Source organism: Orcinus orca, chromosome 2 (assembly GCF_937001465.1).
Source record: "Orcinus orca chromosome 2, mOrcOrc1.1, whole genome shotgun sequence".
NCBI classification, from domain to species: domain Eukaryota; kingdom Metazoa; phylum Chordata; class Mammalia; order Artiodactyla; family Delphinidae; genus Orcinus; species Orcinus orca.
This window is the reverse complement of record NC_064560.1, coordinates 107507077-107526053: the sequence shown is the minus strand read 5'-3', so window position 1 is coordinate 107526053 and position 18977 is coordinate 107507077. Positions and strand designations below refer to the sequence as shown.

General features: G+C 41.2%; 1 protein-coding gene across 1 annotated transcript in view; it reads right to left on the bottom strand.

Annotated features, from left to right (window-relative positions):
* Nucleotides 1-3473: 3473 nt before the first annotated feature.
* LOC101283540 (aromatase) overlaps nucleotides 3474-18977 on the bottom strand; it is a 50174-nt gene continuing 34670 nt past the window's right edge. Inside the window, exons 4-10 of the mRNA XM_012537273.3 lie at nucleotides 17538-17692; nucleotides 14843-15019; nucleotides 12256-12370; nucleotides 9997-10111; nucleotides 9098-9260; nucleotides 5721-5962; nucleotides 3474-4498 (exon numbers count right to left, since the gene is read on the bottom strand). Coding sequence (XP_012392727.1) covers nucleotides 4250-4498; nucleotides 5721-5962; nucleotides 9098-9260; nucleotides 9997-10111; nucleotides 12256-12370; nucleotides 14843-15019; nucleotides 17538-17692 — 1216 coding nt within the window. The 3' untranslated portion in view covers nucleotides 3474-4249. The remainder of the gene's footprint in view (nucleotides 4499-5720; nucleotides 5963-9097; nucleotides 9261-9996; nucleotides 10112-12255; nucleotides 12371-14842; nucleotides 15020-17537; nucleotides 17693-18977) is intronic.

Here is an 18977-nt window from a genome sequence, read left to right as displayed (position 1 = left end):
CATTCATAGCTAACATCCTTGCCAAAGGAAGAGACTGCCTAACAGCTGTCTCCATCACAATGGGCTTCTTAGCACTTGTCAGTTTGGCCTAAATGGAGAGAATTTTATGGCCATCATGAGGTCTAGTTTGCCCCTGTGTGTTTATAGTAAATTACTACTCTTTTCTCCACTGTCTGATTTTTTCATGCAGTACCACATCTGACATGAATTGAAATTGTGCAAAACTAGAAGCGTTCCTAGTGGTTAGGTAATAGCTTAATGGAATCTGATAATTTCCAGTTGAGGCAGCTGATGGAATCCACACGTTAATACTACCACCTCACACTAAGTGAAGTTTTACAGCACTTTCCCATGCACTACCTCTCTTGAGACGGAGCCTTCAAACATGCATGGAAGTGGGTAAGGCAGGTAGAATCATCCAGATTTTCTGGACGAAGTAACTAAAGTACTTCCTGACTTAGATTCCTTGGGTAATGAGGCAGGGAATGAGCAAGGCTTGAAAGGGGTTTACCCAACACCACCTGGGGGAGAGCCAGGAACCTGGGACTACACTCCTCAGCCTTCCAGCAGTGAGTCCTGCTGCAAAGAGGTGGCATGATGGAGGGGCCAAGACTTTGGGATGAGAAATGGACTAGAATCCAGCTCCTTTACTGGCTGGGCCCTTGAGGGCAAGTCTCGCCAAATCCCTGGGCCTCTGTCTTGTCATGAACAATGTGGGGCTTCCTGGGGCAATCATACTAATGTGAGAGTTGTCATGAAGCTTAAAATGGGATCGTAATGTTGAAGCATCTGGCACATCTTCTGCCCCCTCCACTGCATGAAAAGAGGTTTCAGGGTATCATGATCAGCCTAATTACTGAGCATCATCATTTTCAGGCCCCAGGCTTACTGAGAGGTTGCCCTATACCAGACACTGTGCTGAGAGCTCACATAAATTTATCCCTTGTAATCGCCACATCAACCTTATGAGGAATTTATTATCCCCATTGGATTGATGAGAAAAGTGAGGTATGAAAGACTAAACAGTTTGACCAAAGCATACATTTAAGAAATGGCTGAGCCCAGATTCAAGTCTTCACCACCTCCTTATTTACAGAGTTGTTGAGCTGAAAGGAACTTTAAAAATCACCTGGGCCACAGGCTGAACTTCCATGTCTCATAACTTAAGAACTTTGTTACAAGAAATGTTTTATTAATAAATTAAAATACTAGGTTGTGAAACATTTGCTTTGGCTTATAATTAGAGTAGATTTAAGGTTATTTTTGCAGTAATTCTTATACTTATATTCTTATAATAATTTTGACTTGTACTTTGAAATGCTTTCTTGGTGGAAGAGAAAGAGGCAGGTATACCTAATGGGCAGGGCTTGATGACCAGGTTGCCTTATCTAAATGTACTCCTTTTGTCTGTTGACCTGGTGGAAACAGGGTATGGCAGTGACTCCCTAAATGTAAGCCAAAACCTGCTAAAAGCTGCAGTAAGGGAATGAGTGATATCTTGTTTGCCTTGAGCCATGGAGGGTTCAGCTCTTGACTTTGCTTTTTGAGCTAAGTCCAACTGAAAGTACTGCAAATTACATTCAACTCCTTACTTTGACAAAGTTTAATTTAGCAAGTCTTTTTGCAAATACCGGTGAGAGACTCAGTCCCAGAGACCAACTAATACAGGAGATTGAGGAGGGCCCAGCTAACATTCTTTCCAGTGGGTCAATGCCCCACACTTCTATGGAATATTAGCACCATGAATGGTGAGGGGTGCTGCTTAGAAATAAAAAGTGACAACTTCCAACTGGCATTTCCCATTATGTGGGATCTTTCTGAATGAGATGATTTTCCACTTGTGGGAGGGAGGAGTAAGATGTCAATGAAGGCAGAAGGGGGTTTCTAGAACATCCAAAGGCAGGAGACTACAGTTGTTCTCACAATTTGAAAATGATAGAGCCCTCATATGCATTCATTTCACTAATAATTTATACATCCTAGTTCTTTGAGAGCTGGTGAAAACAGAATACACAGCACATTCAGAGTGACAATTAAATATTTAACAATGAGGCAAAATTTTGAAGAGAAAACAGAATTTTCAAATATATGTTCATCAGCCCATTGAAAAGTCAATGATATTCCAAATTCCTTAAGCCTGTACAAACATATGAGGTTTGTCAATACAGGACAGAGTGACAAGTTGAACAATTGCCCAGATAATTTGTTTCTGGGAGAGTTTGCTTAGATCATGCAAACTAGTACTTTCCCTCTCCCCTTCCCCCCCCACCCCTGTTTTCCCCTAGCATATTTTTGTATCTGCATTTATCTATATACAACTATATCCACCTTCCAATTCACTTTGACTGTATAGACAGACTGTGGCCTTGGCTAAATATATGCACATTAAATACAGTAGATGTTCAAGGGAATTAGATGGATGGAGTACACTGGTCCAAAGTCTGTTTTTCTCTACTGTGCAGCTCCAGCCAAGGACAAAGTAAACTGTTTGTTAATAATCACCAGGTGAATTAACGAAGACACACTAAGTCTAAAATCCTTGCTTTTCTTTCAGGGATCTGAATTGATTGGATACTCATCTAGACCTGACTACAGACATATCCAGATACACAGATGTATTTTCACATATGTTTACATCATATAGATGATCCAGATAATTCCAATTTCAAATATTTGCTTCTTTACTAATGCCCATCCTTGAATTCTTAGGATACCTGCTTCCCCTTTACTTAGTTTCTGGGTCAGTTAGAGTATCTCTGAGCCAGAGTGTCAATTCAGTGTTGATCTTGAAAGTAAATATGGGGAGAAAGAATGGGGGACGGGCGTGGATTCCAAAAGAAAGAAAAGACCTCCCACTCTCAGGAGTTTGCACTCATTTTATACTCAGCTGTTGCCCTATTGCAAAGCAGCAGGATAAGAAGAATATTCAGGTTGACTCAATGAAAAACATTTACATGTTTTTAAATGAGTTTAGTTTTTTTCGTTTTTAAGTGGCATTCAGCAGATACACTCTTAATAATGATATCAGTATAACACAAGGAAAGTAGTATTTGGAAATTTCACTCATCTACTTGATTCGCCCTGGACAGAAAATTCCAAGGTGTGCATTTTTCCAAGGCTATATAGTGATCCAATAAACTAGATAAATGTTAAATCTCTAAGGTAACTGTTAAATCTGAGGTAGGATAAAATGTGATTGCAGGGGTTCTACCCTAGCCATGTTCTCTACTGATCTGTTGCTTTTGGCTTTTGGGGTCATGGAAAGAAAGAGAGGGGGAGAAATGTTGAGGGAGGAGGATTATGGTATATGAGGAGCACTCCTTAGAAGTTTGAACTCACTGGGTTGTAGAATTAGATATAGATTCAGAGACTTCCCTCCGCCAAATCACTGAAGCTGTGGTAAGAATTAATAGATGCTGTTACCTGAAGTTATTTCTTAGTTACTGTACTCCTGGAGCTAAGCAACAATGCAAACATGAAAAAAGGAATTTTATTTTAATTTGAAATGCACTGTGTGAATTTTTTTTCCTACAGCAGATAAATGGTACTAATTATATATTTTACTCAGGCTATTAATAAGTTACTTTGTATTACCTGAATCTACACCTATTGTATCAGAGGTAAGTGGCTGAGGAATAAATTGAGAGATTGGGAAAGGGTAGTCTTCAATTTAACTTTTGCCACAGACAAATCACATGTGGATAAACAAGAGTTAATTGAATATAATTCATAGGAAAAGTCACATGCTGAATTTGTAAGCATTTCTCCAAAGGTGTGAATATTGCGGTCCCCAACCCACCGAAAACAAAATCAAAAGCCCTTTATTCACACTAGTGGGTGTGTTTAGCCCTAGGTAACCAGTGTTGGCCTGGCCTTTGTAATTGACTTGAGTGCTTCTGCCCCAGTCATTACAAAGCTCCCATCTCAGTGCAGGACAGTGAGGAGTCGGGCGTGAGTCTTGCTGATGGCTTGTCTTTCCCAAAGCATGTTTTGTGGAATGGGCCTTTAGGGCTGCAGTTTCCTGCACAAATCTTGGCCTCTGTATTTTCTCCTGCAGTCTGGTTTCTGGTTTGGATGCGCTCAGATGACCGGCATCTCCCGGCTCCCGCTGACACCCCACAGGAGGTAAGTGTATAAAAGGCCAGAGGCCACAGTTGTTCATGGGAGGAGGACTACCTGGCAAAGGTGGGTGTTTTCCATGTGGAATACTGTTGAGAAGTGCTCCAGGGCAGGGACTGACCAAACTTTTTTAGTGGTCGAGGCACTTGTCTGAATTTCTTGGGATGAAAATCATTCCTAGCAGGTCGCTGGTCTCATCTGGGTGCAAGGATAAGTCATTTTTCTTCTGCATCTTTTCAATACATCGACCTTGCAATGTCTGCACATGGAAGCTTCTCAGAAGTGTGACCAGGGTGACCTTCATCATCACCATGGCAATGTATTTTCCCGCACAGGCCCGGGGCCCAAAGCCAAATGGCTGAAAGTACCTGTAAGGAACCTAGGAAAATGATCAGACAATTAGCCCGAGAAGTAAAGGCTAGAGTCATGCATATCTGTTTGATTCACCCTGAAAACACTGTGAGTCAGAATGCTCGGTTTCGGCGACTTGGCCATACTGCTCCTTCACGGAGAGGAATGACTGTAACTCAGATAAGCCTCTTTCTCCCTCCAGTTTGATTCACCCTTTGTGATACGGACACAACTTCAAACAATCCCCTGTTTTGCTTTTCATGTAAATACTCAGCTAGCTCTGTGGGAAGACCATGGCTTTACTACTGTTCTGCCAATCATTGAGGCAAAGATTGTTTTTGTGCCAGGGCATATAACATGATGACAAGGACAAATTTAGGCAAAGGTGTGGATTCCCTGTCTATTGGTGCCAAGGATCTAAATATATTTAGTTATACAAATATTTAATGGGACACCTCTGCCTATCTTGTCCCCATTTGGACTCACATAGTGCCTGGCACTTAATACACGCTCAGTAAGTTATTTTTGACCAATTGCCAACATGGCGTGGGTTGCTTATCTAGAAATGGAATGAATTAGACAGCTGGTTTTACTAAGATCATATTTCCATATGCAAATGGAAAAAGGGGACACAGAGGGAACTATCAGGATAATTCAGGTTAAAAAAGTCATTGCCTAGAATTGACATAATGGAGGCAGAATCTCCAGTACACCTCAGTTACAGAAAAAGAAGAAGCTGAGGCTCTTGTAATTACAAAGTCTTATATAGAATGAGGCCTAGTGCTTGTGGGGCCATTTGAGAAACCAAAGGCCCACTGCCAAAACCAAATCTTTTCTTCTCACTTGATTTCCATCTGAAGCAGGAGTGGATTTCCTTGACTTAGATGATGCTACGGCTGAATCTACATGGTGACAAGGTGATAAGTTTAAATGGAAAAGTTAAGTTTAAATGGGTTGGTTAAAGAAAATTTGCCTCATTTTAAGCAAATTAAGGGCCTGAATTATTCATCTTTTGACCTATTGTGTGGCCTCCATGAAGACATTTCTGAGAGCTGGAGAGCCAGCCTCCTTGCCTTGAGGACAGACATGGTGGTCGTGTTCCAAGCTAGGGGAAATGTGTTTTCCTGGTGAGGTGTGAAGAGAATGAGTAAATAGAATGAAATATATGCAGTGAAAACACAGAAACAGAGAGCACTTAAGAGGTGACATTTTCAAGAGTGGCACACACAGTTTTAAGGAAGGGCTCTTACATTCCTGGCAAAGTTTTCAAGAGTAAATTCATTGGGCTTGGGGAAAAACTCAAGTCTATGCATTCTTCCAATATTCAGGATAATGTTAGTCCCCTTTTTCACTGGGTAGCCATCGATGACATCATCCTCTAAGGCTTTGCGCATGACCAGGTCCACGACAGGCTGGTACCGCATGCTCTCATAAATAAAGTTTTCTACCACTTTTAGTTTTTGCATATCGTCAATCCTTATGTCTCTTTCACCTGTAGAAGAAGATAAAAAAAAACAAAGCTCATGTTAGTTTTAATATACGATTGGTATTAAAAATACTGTGCTTTCCATAGAACAGTTTGCTCTTGGTTGAAAAAAAATTATATCTATAATTCTAATATAAACCAGCAACCTGCATTAAATATGTTATGTTTGGTCCACAGAGTGTCTTATGAAAATTCAGATTTGAAGTCAATTATCTTAACACCTGGGCTTGTCATATTAAAGTCTAAATTTCTAGAAAAATAAAAAAGGTAAAATGGGACCCACATTCCCACATGGCTCTGCAGTATCATGTAGACCTACCCAAACTCCTTCAAACATTTATTTATCTGCCACCTCTGTGGTTCTTGAGTTTTGTCCCCTACTCTAAATTCTAGAAGACGTTCATTCCTTCTCTAGTCAAAGTGAGATGGTGAGTTTAATCAGGTTCAAAGAAATTTTCTCCTCTGGTATCCTGTGCAGTCATTTGTCGGAAAATATCACTGATAGTCTCTCCTCCTCACCTCATCAAGAACAACCTGGTGTGGTAGTGTGGCAAGAACCCCCTCTCCCCACCACGACAAAAGGGGTGCCTCAGATCAGCCCTGGGTGAACTGGGGATTGACGGATCCCTCGTCTCAGCTTGGCCTCACACTCGTCAGAGAGGTTCAGATCACTCTCAGAATTGGCAAAACTTCAAAGCACCCTCAAATGGGGTATCACTTCTGCAGAATCAGAATCAACCCAGGGTCCTGAGGCAGCTCTGTCTCCTGTGCAACTATGTTATTCAGGAGTGGTCTCACTTAGAGAACTCTAACCACCCAGCCCCTCACATACTGCTCTCTGTACACTTAAGAGTTTAATGGGCTGTGTTTATCTGGGGTGGGGAGGTAGAGGGTAGACGTTGGAGCAGGTAACCAAAGGTGTACCCTTGGAAGTAATTACCAGGCATGCAGGTCTAGAGGGAACACGTACACATGTGCTAGTGGTTGTTTGGACTTTCCATATGTGCAGAGGTCTGTTGAAGCATCAAGGGAACATCATGGGGCACAAGCACTTTTCACCTCTCAAGGAAATTGTATTAAAGGTTTATGATCTCAAGAGCAGTTTCCCCTGTGTTGCCTGTACCCCCATCATTCTGTGACTCTCTCTCACTCCACTGAGCTTGTTTCTTGAATTCTCTTTTTCTCACGAGACTGAGAGCCCCAGGACTGCAGGGATGGCACTGGCTTGTTCACCACGGTGCCCCTGCACCTGGCACAGGACCCATAACCTGAAAAGGGTGCTTGAGAAAACATTCCAGAATTTGAAACCCAGATGTCATTCTGACTCCTTGCTATCTACCTTCCCAGGCAGTGGCCCTCCTATGGCAATGCGTCTGCAGAACCCTTTCATATATTTAATCCGTGTATGAAATTTCCCCTTGTCATCTATTTCAAGCAGCACTCAAATGGTTTTAAAGATAAATAAGATAAAAATTTTTTAATAATATGATGCCTTTATACAGCAAAATAGGTTGTTTCCCAGGGATTCTGTAAAGTCAAGAAAGAAAAATCTATATCATTACTGATACCTCTTCGCATATGTCTGAAATGTGTTCCTAAAGAGATTACTTATGTGAAGCACACTCCAAATAAGGCATTCTGTTTTCTCCAGAAAGCAATTCTGACTTCTTCTGAACGTGGCAGTGTCTCCAGGGAAGGGTGGGGATATCCAAAGCAGTGGCAGAGTGATGCTGAAGCAATGGCAGAGCAGGGAGGGGACAGAGTGGGGAAGAGCTGAGCAGGGACCTGGAGGCTTTCCTGTAGAGGAGGAGGAGAGGGTGGGGGAGGGAAACTGATCGCTCCCCTGCCTCTGCTATCATCACCCTTTCCTCCTCCCTCTGCCACCACCTGGAAGAACGGGCTGCTTGAAACCCAGAAACACTGCAAAAAATGATAGCCATTTCTCTGGGTGAAAAAAGCCTTTTGTCACTGATAAGGTAGCAAATCCTTGTGGATGATCCCATGTTTTTTAAAACACAAAACCGCATATAACTCTTTTTGAATTATGGTTTTCTCAGGGTATATGCCCAGTAGTGGGATTGCTGGGTCGTATGGTAATTCTATTTTTAGTTTTTTAAGGGACCTCCATACTGTTCTCCATAGTGGCTGTATCAATTTACATTCCCACCAAAGAGTCATGTACCGAAATGTTCATTGCAACTCTATTTACAGTAGCCAGGACATGGAAGCAACCTAAGTGTCCATCAACAGATGAATGGATAAAGAAGATGTGGCACATATATACAGTGGAATATTACTCAGCCATAAAAAGAAACAAAATTGAGTTATTTGTAGTGAGGTGGATGGACCTAGAGTCTGTCATACAGAGTGAAAAGTCAGAAAGAGAAAAACAAATACCGTATGCTAACACATATATATGGAATCTAAGGAAAGAAAAAAAAAGGTCATGAAGAACCTAGGGGTAAGATGGGAATAAAGACACAGACCTACTAGAGAATGGACTTGAGGATATGGGGAGGGGGAAGGGTAAGCTGTGACAGAGTGGCATGGACATATATACACTACCAAACGTAAAATAGATAGCTAGTGGGAAGCAGCTGCATAGCACAGGAAGATCAGCTCAGTGGTCTGTGACCACCTAGAGGGGTGGGATCGGGAGGGTGGGAGGGAGACGCAAGAGGGAAGAGATGGGAACATATGTATATGTATAACTGATTCACTTTGTTATAAAGCAGAAACTAACACACCATTGTAAAGCAATTATACTCCAATAAAGATGTTAAAAAAAAACCCGCATATATGTGTTTATGTGCCCATCAAAAAAGACCTTGAAGAATACACATCAAAATATTAACAGTGATTCCCCCTGGGGAATGGGAAGGAGAGTGGAAGGGATCAGGAGATACTACTTTCTGCCTTATACATATATTATTTGAATTTTTTCCAATGAGCGTGTGTTTTTTTATATCAGAAAAACACAGAAACCTGTCTGGCATAATGAAAATATGACACAGTGAACTGCTCTATTGTTCTCTGGGTGGATTCTAATAAAGATTTTGACATAAGATTTTTAGGACCTAGAAGCTGATATTCAGAAGGAATTGTTTTCTAATCTCTATTGTTTGCTTGATAAATTCTTACCAACGACGGTCTGGATTTCCTTCATTATTGCCTCTTCAACCTGGGGGTGCTTTGCAATGAGAAACAGCATGAAGAACACAGAGACGGACATGGTGTCTGGCGCTGCAATCAGCATTTCCAATATGCACTGGTCCACATTCTCTTTTGTCAGGTCACCACGTTTCTGAACAATTGAAATGAGGAGAAACATTGGAAAAGTGAAAGGTTCAAAACAGGAGGGAGGGTGGCACTCAAGGATCAACAGACCTCAACAAAATGAAATTACAGAAATAACAAGTCTCTGGAATTGACAATGGACATTTTCATTAATAATCTTCAGCTCAAAGCTGAACAATTTAGACATTTATCTATGTATTTAGTGTCTTTGCACTCCCCTGTTTTCATATTTTATATTGTGCAGACACAGAGAAATTTAAATCTTAAAGTTCAGTCTAATCTGATTGTCTAATAGTGGGCAGTTTGGGTTGGGCATTATAGAAATACTAAACCAAGGGCTTCCCTGGTGGCGCAGTGGTTGAGAATCTGCCTGCCAATGCAGGGGCCACGGGTTTGAGCCCTGGTCTGGGAAGATCCCACATGCCGTGGAGCAACTGGGCCCGTGAGGCACAATTACTGAGCCTGTGTGTTTGGAGCCTGTGCTCCGCAACAAGAGGCCGCGATAGTGAGAGGCCCGCGCACCGTGATGAAGAGTGGCCCCAGCTTGCCACAGCTAGAGAAAGCCCTCGCCCAGAAACGAAGACCCAACATAGCCATAAATAAATAAATTTAAAAAAAAAAAGAAATACTAAACCAAATATTTAAAAACAGAAACATGCAACAATTAACGAGGAAATTTTAAGACACCTATACACAGTCATACATGCATGTTGTGTGGAATTATGATTAGTGCAGGTCTGTACCTCGGCAAAAATCAACTCAGTGGCAAAATCCATACAGTCTTCCAGTTTCTCTGCTGTTGAAATCCTCTGTCTTTTTTCTTCTATCAGAATTTCCATGGCATCTTTCAAATCCTTGCTGGAAGTAAAAGTAAAAATATAATCTACTTGTACTCAGTTAAGACACCTAAAAAAATGGATTCATTTGCTATTTGTTTAAATAAAACAATCTATTTAAATTGAAGCCATTAGTTCTCATGAATAACTGAATTTATGCTTAATTCTTTGCAAATATCCATAAATTACGTATACATTACACTTCATATTAAGGAACCGGAGTTAGCCAACATGTCTAGGTACTGGTAGCAAAATCAAGGCTGTAACCTATAGTTAAAGGTTAAAAACTGTTACCGAAAGGCTAAATCCAATATATTTTTTAAAGTATTGGCATGATAGAGAAAGATGCATACTGTTTTTCTCACTTGTATGTGGAATCTTTCTCACTTACATGTGGAATCTTTAAAAAAGTGCAAGATCATAGATACATGGAATAGATTGTTGTTTACCAAGGAAAGAAGTTGGGGGTGGGAGCGAAATTGGTGATGGGGATTATCAAAAGGTACAAACTTCTGGCTTTAATAATAAGTCATGGGGATGTAATGTACAGTATGGTGACTATAGTTCATAATATTGTGTTGCATATTTGAAAGTTGCTAAGATCTTAAAAGTTCTCATCACAAGAAAAAGTTTTGTAACTATGTATGGTGACAGATGTTAACTAGACTTTTGTGATGATCATTTTTCAGAATATATTGATACAAATATTGAATCATTATGTTGTACAACCGAAACTAGTATAATTTTAAATGTCATTCATACCTTAACAAAAAAGTATTGGCACATTGCAAGGGTATTGCAAAAGAATTTCTCTAGGTCTTTACTGCTTTAGGTCATAGGAGATATTACCTAGTTCACTAACCATTGGCAAATGTTACAGAGAGAGGAAAGTTGCTAAGATAATTTTAAAGAAACCAAAGAGAAACTGTTATACAGTCTCATGCAGCAAGTTTCTATGGGCCTGCTGACCATACTGAAGCTAAACTAATGACCAAGTTTAACTGTGGACCAATAAGACTCTTTAGATGACCACAAATTCTGACAGCAGTGAAGAGATGAACCATTTATCTTATTGATTCAAATCACAATAAGCTCCGGTAGAAACAAAGAGAAATGTTTAAAGGACCAGGTGTCCAAATCATCCACCTAATACTCATCATCTGCTTGAAATACATAAAGCAACATCAAGCTGACTACCTGGAGACTAATACTACTGAATTTCAAAACACGCAAACAGGATGAAGTTAGCTCTTCAAACAACTTTGGGAAATTGTAGAGATGGAGAATTTAAGATAGTCAGGGACATCTGGAAAAGATATGAACAGAGGGATGGGGAAAACTAACATGTTTACTGCCTACTATGTGTCATGCTTTGTGCTGATTGCCCTACATAGAGGATCTCATTAACCTGTATCGCCACCACGGAGGGTATGTTATATTTTATTTCAGAGAACTTCCCAAGGACATTTGGTTACTAAGTGGTAGAGATAGGATACAAACCAGGTCTGTCTACCTCTAGATCCCCTGTGCTTTCCACTGGCGGTTAGAGGTGGCAAGTACAGTGGCTGGAAACTTACACTCTAAAAACCCACTGATTATCCAATAGGCTATTGGGCATTTGTCTAGTCTTCTGCTAGACTAGTCTGACACCAAAGCAAAGCCATTTAATGACAGTTTTAGGATCCCCCAAGATATAAGATGCATAACTAAACAAACAACACGTCTTAAAAAAGTTCATCATGAAAAAATTCTCTTGCAACTACTGTCAATTCTGACAAATTGAATTAAGTTAAATTCATTCAGAAGCAACACAACAATAAAATGATTTATGTTTCCATTTTTCCAGACATGCAAAGGGAATTTTGGCTAATGATAAGGATAGGTTCAGCCAACCCTTCTCTTCAACTCAAAATACACAGCAGTGTCCTAGTTCCAGAGATGGAGCTCTCAGCCTCCTAGGGGAAAACTGCCCTGGGCCAAAGTCTTCCTTTCCTCTGTGGTCTGGCCACATGCTGCCAAATTGCTGTAAGAAGTGTTTCACCGGCAACTTAACAGCTCCCTTGCGGTCTGGAGAGGAGAAAGCTTGCCGAAGAGGCCAGCAATAACTAAGACACAACACAGATCAATCCAATCTCAGCAATAAATATTCCAAAATATGTTACTTACACAGACTTTTCATACTTTCTGCGTAGCCAAGAAATCTTAAAGAAGATGTCTGGTTTGAGAAGGAGAGCTTGCCATGCATCAAAATAACCCTGGATTTTAACCACGATGGCCCTTTCTGGAAAAACAGAAAAAGATCAGAACAGAGGAGCAAAAATGTGAGCCCAAGAATGGTACACTGCTCAGAGAAGATCCCCTGTAGACTCTCCTACCATCTGGGACTCTAAGCAGGTCAAGGTTCCACCTTCACTGGGTGTTTCAGCCAGGGGAATGCCACTAAACAAATCAACACTAATTTATTCTGCTTGGCATCTAAATTGGCCACGTTAACCAGAGATTTGCCAGTTTTCATGTTTGCGTTAGAGACACAGCCTAGAATCTCACATCCTTCTCCTTGGCTGAGCTGCCAGCACCTTCTGTTTACCTGACCGTTTGAAATAAGTAATTAATGCTGTTATGGCCTCAATTCTGGTGCCTGGAAAGGCAAAAAGCCTCCCCACTCTGTTGTTTATATTTCGGTTCAGAGGGTGGAATTCATTTTGGAATCTTCAATGCCTTGTCCTGAGTCTTGTGCACAGTCAGATCTTAACGGATGTTCTTGAATTAAGTTGAATACTAAGGAAAAGAAAACCCCTCCTTTTTTTTCAAATTACACACAAGAGAAGGGAAGAGACATTTGCAGATGCAGAAACTGCAGTTCATAGAAATGAAGAAGCTTGCCCAACAAAGTAGAACCACTGTGGCAAGAAGTCCCTAGGCTGGAGCCTGGTTCTATCTAACCTCAGGGCCATGTCCTTTCCTCTTCGGTGCACTGGGTCCCTCAGGCCAAATGAGAGTTTAATAAGGACCCGGTGAGCAGAGGGAAATATGCGTAAGTCTGTATGGGTTATGAAGGTTCTTAGACCGCAGTCTGCATCCATAAGTTAACAGAGAGCTGTACAATTCCCTTTACTTGATCCCTCCTAAGAGTCAAGGCTAGTGGGGAACCAAAGAGCAGGGACTGCTAAAATAGGTACCTGTCATATCTTAGGAGAGATGTACATGGAACAGGCAAACAGGACTTTCAGAGTCCCTGTGTGAAAGGGGATGAGGCAAGAGGCTGTGACTAATGTCCTCAGAGTGAATGGGGCTCCCATCATAATGTCAATCAGATGGCATTCCTATGACTCTGGTAAGGAATCATTAAAGAGGCAGGGAGATGATTCGAGGAGAGTGGAGCAGAGAAAGGGAGGGCTTATCGCTTGTCTGCTTGTCCAAATGTCGTCAATCAGGGAGCAGGTGTGATAGCTCAGCTGGTTTGGGCAAGTGTGAAACTCGTGCCTTGTTCTTGTGCCTGTGATGTTCTTCCTTCAGATCTGCACATGGCTCATCGTCACACTTCATCTGGGCTATTTTCAGACATCCTCTCCACAGAGGCCTTCCTGACCACCCTTTGTCTCCACAAGAGCTTCAGCCTCCCACTGACCTCCCCCTTCACTTTCTAGCCCTTTGCCCTGCTTTGTTTTTTTTTAAGGCACTTATTATAGCCTAATATATTATTAGATAGATAGTTTTTTACTGTCCATATACCCACTAGGATGTAAACTCTTTGAAGGCCAGGACTTTGTCTTGTCCAACTGGTCTATCTCCAGAACCTAAGCCTGGCATGAAATAGGCAATCAATAAGTATTAGTTGAATGAATGTATGAATCAATGAACACTGCTAGAAATCAAGTTAGGAGAAATTACATTAAGCTGACAGCAGCAGAATTTAGTGGATCCACGTGATTAATGTTTGTTCTTTTGTTGGCCGTCGAGTTGTATGTGTTTAATATTTGTTTCTGTAATATAGTGAGGAAAGCAGTTTCTTGAGTGAGACATCTTGCCAGGATTGTTATAAATGCTAAGTGACAAAGTTTATGTGAAGCAACTTTTTATACTGCTTGGCACATAGTAGACACTAAATTAATGTTAGTTATCATCATCATTTCCAGCAGCCTCTGTACCCTTATCACTGTATAGATAGAGTCAAAGTTTTCATACCTAGTAGCTTTGAGGGAGGGGTATGAATGTGCACTTATATGTATGTGTAGATAGATAGATAGAATGTGTATATGTGTGTATGTGTGTGTGTGTGTGTGTGTGTAGATATATATATATATATCTACACACACTGTGTGTGTGTGTAGATATATATATATATATCTACACACACACACACATACATACATATATACATGTATATATGTATATATCATGCCCAAAAGAATGGTTGGTAATGGTTAAATACATAGGTTTGGTGGTAGGATATATTTATGACCAAATCAAATGATCACATCTGTTAAGTTTCAGCTGTGGGTAGAATCCTATTTCCTAGAGCAATGAGGCGAGATAGATACAAATGAAATAGAAGATGGCCCCTGCTATAGATATTTATGATCATATAAGTGAACAAGGCAGACATACCAGGAACAATTTTTAGGAATACTTAGAAAGGTTTAAAGAAGAGCAGTGTACACAAGAGCATATCTTTACTTGAGTCTGTTATCCTTCTCATGCCCTGTTTAATAAAGGGCCCAATGTCAAGTCACAAGAATGAAAATTTCAGTACCGTCCAAGGGGATCCCCAGGAAGAGCTTGTTAGAGGTGTCCAGCATGATGCGCCGCATGAGGGTCAACACATCCACATAGCCCAACTCGTTGCGGACCTCCTCCAGCCTGTCCAGATGCTTGGTGATGGAATCAGCACAGACGGTCACCATGCGCACCAGGCCGGGGCCAGACAAAGCTGAAGGGTACACGTCAGAGTGAGCCGCCTCCAACTCCAGGGCCACAAACTATCAGGCAATTTTGGCATTTTGTGTTTGAAGCTTAATTGTCCACATTTTTATTATGGGTGGAGATTTTCATATTATTCTTTATACTTTTTCTGTATTCTCTTATTTTTCTCTATAGCAGGTTATCACATTTATGGTTAAAAATGAATGAATGAATAAATATTTTTAAAACAAACTATTCAAAACTGAACTTTTCTTCATATGATGACATGTCATTTGTGAGATTACAAATGAAATATTTAGTACTTATGATCATAAATCACCAATCAGCGATTTTCCATATTTATTATATACCTTTCCCTCTAAAGACAGTTTGGATTTGGTCAGGGTAATATTTTATGTTTCAGTGGGTGGTAGAATATTGCTATAGAACTATTCAAATTGGATCTTACCTTTTTGATCTAAGGTGCTTCCTGTTTAATTATAGGTCATATGTGTAAAATGCTAGTCTTCTAAATTACCAAACATACCCTTCTTTTAATATCAGTTTCTCTTCAATCTACATCCAGATTTGTTGTACTCAGTCAGTGTCCTAACAGCAAAACAAATCTTTGTTGTTTGAGCAGTCTTCCTCACAGGACTGGGAACTCTTTTAGGGCAGTGACAACCTGTTAGCGTTGTACTTTGAGTCTGTAGTACGTGGTAGCTCTCGATATATTATGTATTTGTCAAATAGAGGAATGAATGAATGAAACCCGGTAGAGTGAACTGGCTCTGATCTCTTACTTTGCTCTGCTCCCTGACCGTCTTTGCACTAGTGAGTCATGATGGTAGGTGGTCTAACATGAGTGTTAACTCTTAAAATCCTTTTTCTCCTTGTTCTAAGTTTAAATTTTCTTTGGGAGTAATTAGTTTTTTAATGTCTTTTATTATTCAGACTTGCTGTTAGAGTCCTCCAACAAAACAAATCAACTGTGCTGCAGAAGCCCCTGATGTCACACTTTGCAAATAAGAAAGGAGACCTGGTGAGTGGTCCTAGAGTCTAAGCATTTCCACACGTATAAAAAAGAAGTTTGGGTTGGCAGCATACTTTCTGACTTTAGGAAGGACTTGGAGATATGAAAGGTAGGGATGCTGTTTCCTGGGTGACTGTTACATCCAGAAGTGGGACAGATGATTCCTTCATGAATCAATCCTTTGCATGGAAGGGATGGCTTTGATTATCACTCCCAGGCTGATGTATGATTTGCCTCTCTGTTCAAGAGCTTGAAGCCACATTTCAAACATATAAACAGAATGTAATATCCCTGAAAGGGTCACAGGCCAAGGAATGTGGGCAGCCTCTAGAAGCTGGAAAAGCCAAGGAAGCACTTTCTCCCTAGAGCCTCCAGAAAGGAACACAGCCGTATCAGTGCCTTGATTTTCGCCCCATGAGACCCATGTCAGACTTTTGACCCATCAAACTGTAAGGTAATGAATGTGTGGTTTGAAGCCACTAAGTCTGTGTCAATTTGTTAAGCAGCAATAGGAAACTAAGGTAGTGGAATCTGTGCTAGAGTTGTGCTGAGTCTTGGTGATGGGCAGCTCTGTGGAGGGGGATCACGACTAGACTGGGACAGGCGTAGATTTTCCCTGTCTCGGCAGCCACACAGGTGGCATCTAGGTTCACTACAGAGGCTGGCTGGAGGGAAGAATATCCATGGTCCCTGGTCAGACCTACAACCCATCTAGTGCCAGATTCCATCAATGATAAGGTTTCTATGACCATCTTCTCTGATGTTAATGTCAAAGGTTGGTCATGATTATTTCCCAAAGGCTTCCATTCCAGCAGCATATAGTAAAGGGGGAAATCACTAGATAAGGAGGTTTGGGGCCCAGTTTCTGTTCATCTATATCTGGCTATGTTGCCTGGGGGAAAAATCACAATCTCTCTAGAAATGTACTTCCTTGAGTATAAAACTCAGAGGCTGAAAAAGAGGAGACATATACAGCCCTTCTAGTTCTAAAATTCTCTAATTTATTTGCAAATTGCTTTCTGTTAAAACATCTGGGAAGTCAGCCAATGATTCAGCAAACATGTTGGCTATGTTAAATCAAGGATATGGCTGACACACTAATTGACATACACGCTAATTGAAGTGACCTTAAGTATATAGAGTGCTAATTCTTTTTTACATCCATGAAATGGATGTAAAAACAGAAAGAACAAAATTGAAGTGGTTAAATATGTGGGTTCTGGGGTTGTCTTCTTTGCTACCATTTACTAATGGTAGAAATTGGGTAAGGTACTTAACCTCTTTATCCTTCAGTTTTCTTATTTGTAAAATGTAAGTGATAAGAGTATTCACCACACGGGGTTGCTGTGGGATTAAAGTATCAAGTGTTTAAAACAGTGCCTACTATGTAGTACATGTATAATGAATGTTAGCTCTTATTATTTCAAAACTGTGAAGAAGCAGAAGTTAAAAATGATTTTAAGACAGGCATATTCATAGACAGAAGAGCAGACTATACCCAGCACCTGAATACCTTTTGTAAAGAAAGGTCGAACGGCTTTCCAGAGTGCTGGATTATTGTTAAATATGATGCCTTTCTCATGCATGCCGATGCACTGCAACCCAAGTTTGCTGCCGAATCGGGATGTGTAGTGACTGTGCTTCATTATGTGGAACATACTCGAAGACCTGCAGAGAAAGCAAACCTTGGTGTTGATTTTTAAGGGTCCAGAGAACTCACGGTAATGAGTTTGACTACCAGTTGGCTCTCATAGCAAATGCATGTTGATCTTGACAAAATGCATAAATTCTAGTGTTCAGATTAAATAAGCACCTGTGTTAGCACAAGAACCTCCTTCGGCAGTTGAAACATTTCTACCTACTAGCTCCCTGTTTGAGCATCACTAAAGATCAATACACACACACGCGCGCGCACGCACACACACACACGCACAGTTATTCGTTATTTCCCCTTCTTTTTAACTCCTAGTCTCTAAAATATTACCCACTACTGTGGTCAGAGCTGCAAGCCTGTAAGAAACTGAACCCTCCACACCACCATATTCCTGAGAGCCTCCAGCCTCCAAGCAGTCCCTCTCCAGACAGTGCTCCCCATGCAGAAGTGAGCCTCATAATTGGAAGTTGCTGGAATACCTGAAGTCTTACCTCTTTAGTTTTGGAAGCAGCAGTTCTGCCTTGTACCACCCGTCCCCCAGAGGCCCTAATCAGGCCTGGCCCCTCCAGGGGAGTATCATTATAGGACTGAAGGACATCTCCTGGGCACCTCTGGCCCTGGGCTTGGCTGGCTGGGCTGGCCTGGAAGGCTCTCTCTGGTGGTGACAGCAGCTGTCTTGGGGCTCTGCGTCCATCATGATTCATCAAGGTCTCCAGGGTCACAGAGTTCTCCCAGGACATAGGACACGCTGAGCCATTAGATAGCCCTTGCTGTGGCAACCCTGGGACCTTGCCAGGAACCCAGGCTTCCTTGAACTTCCTGGTTCCTCTTCCACTGCTCTGCCCTCTATTTCCACCCCCAGGCCTGGCTCTTAAGGCCTGAGCTGGGTCTTCAGAGCAACTAGGAAGGAGCAGGCAGCCCCTCCCCACCCATGTCCTCCTTCAGGTCTTGCTTCCTGCCCCAAATCCTACTCTAATTGGGGCACGATAAGGCAATGAGCATTATAACATGTTGTAAAATCCTAGCTGAAGACATCATGGGGCCTCTATGTTTGAAGAGAATATTGTCTTCTTAGGACAGTGGTACAGAATTCTTCTGCAGAGGAGCTCACTTTGGTGCGAAGATGTTTTATTAAGACTGCTTATAAGTAAGGCTACGGCATTTGAAGGAAGAGTGGATAATTTGGATAATTGAAAGGATAGGGTTTTCTATGTATAGTATCATGTCATCTGCAAACAGTAACGGTTTTACTTCTTTCCAGTTTGTATTCCTTTTATTTCTTTTCCTTCTTCGATTGCT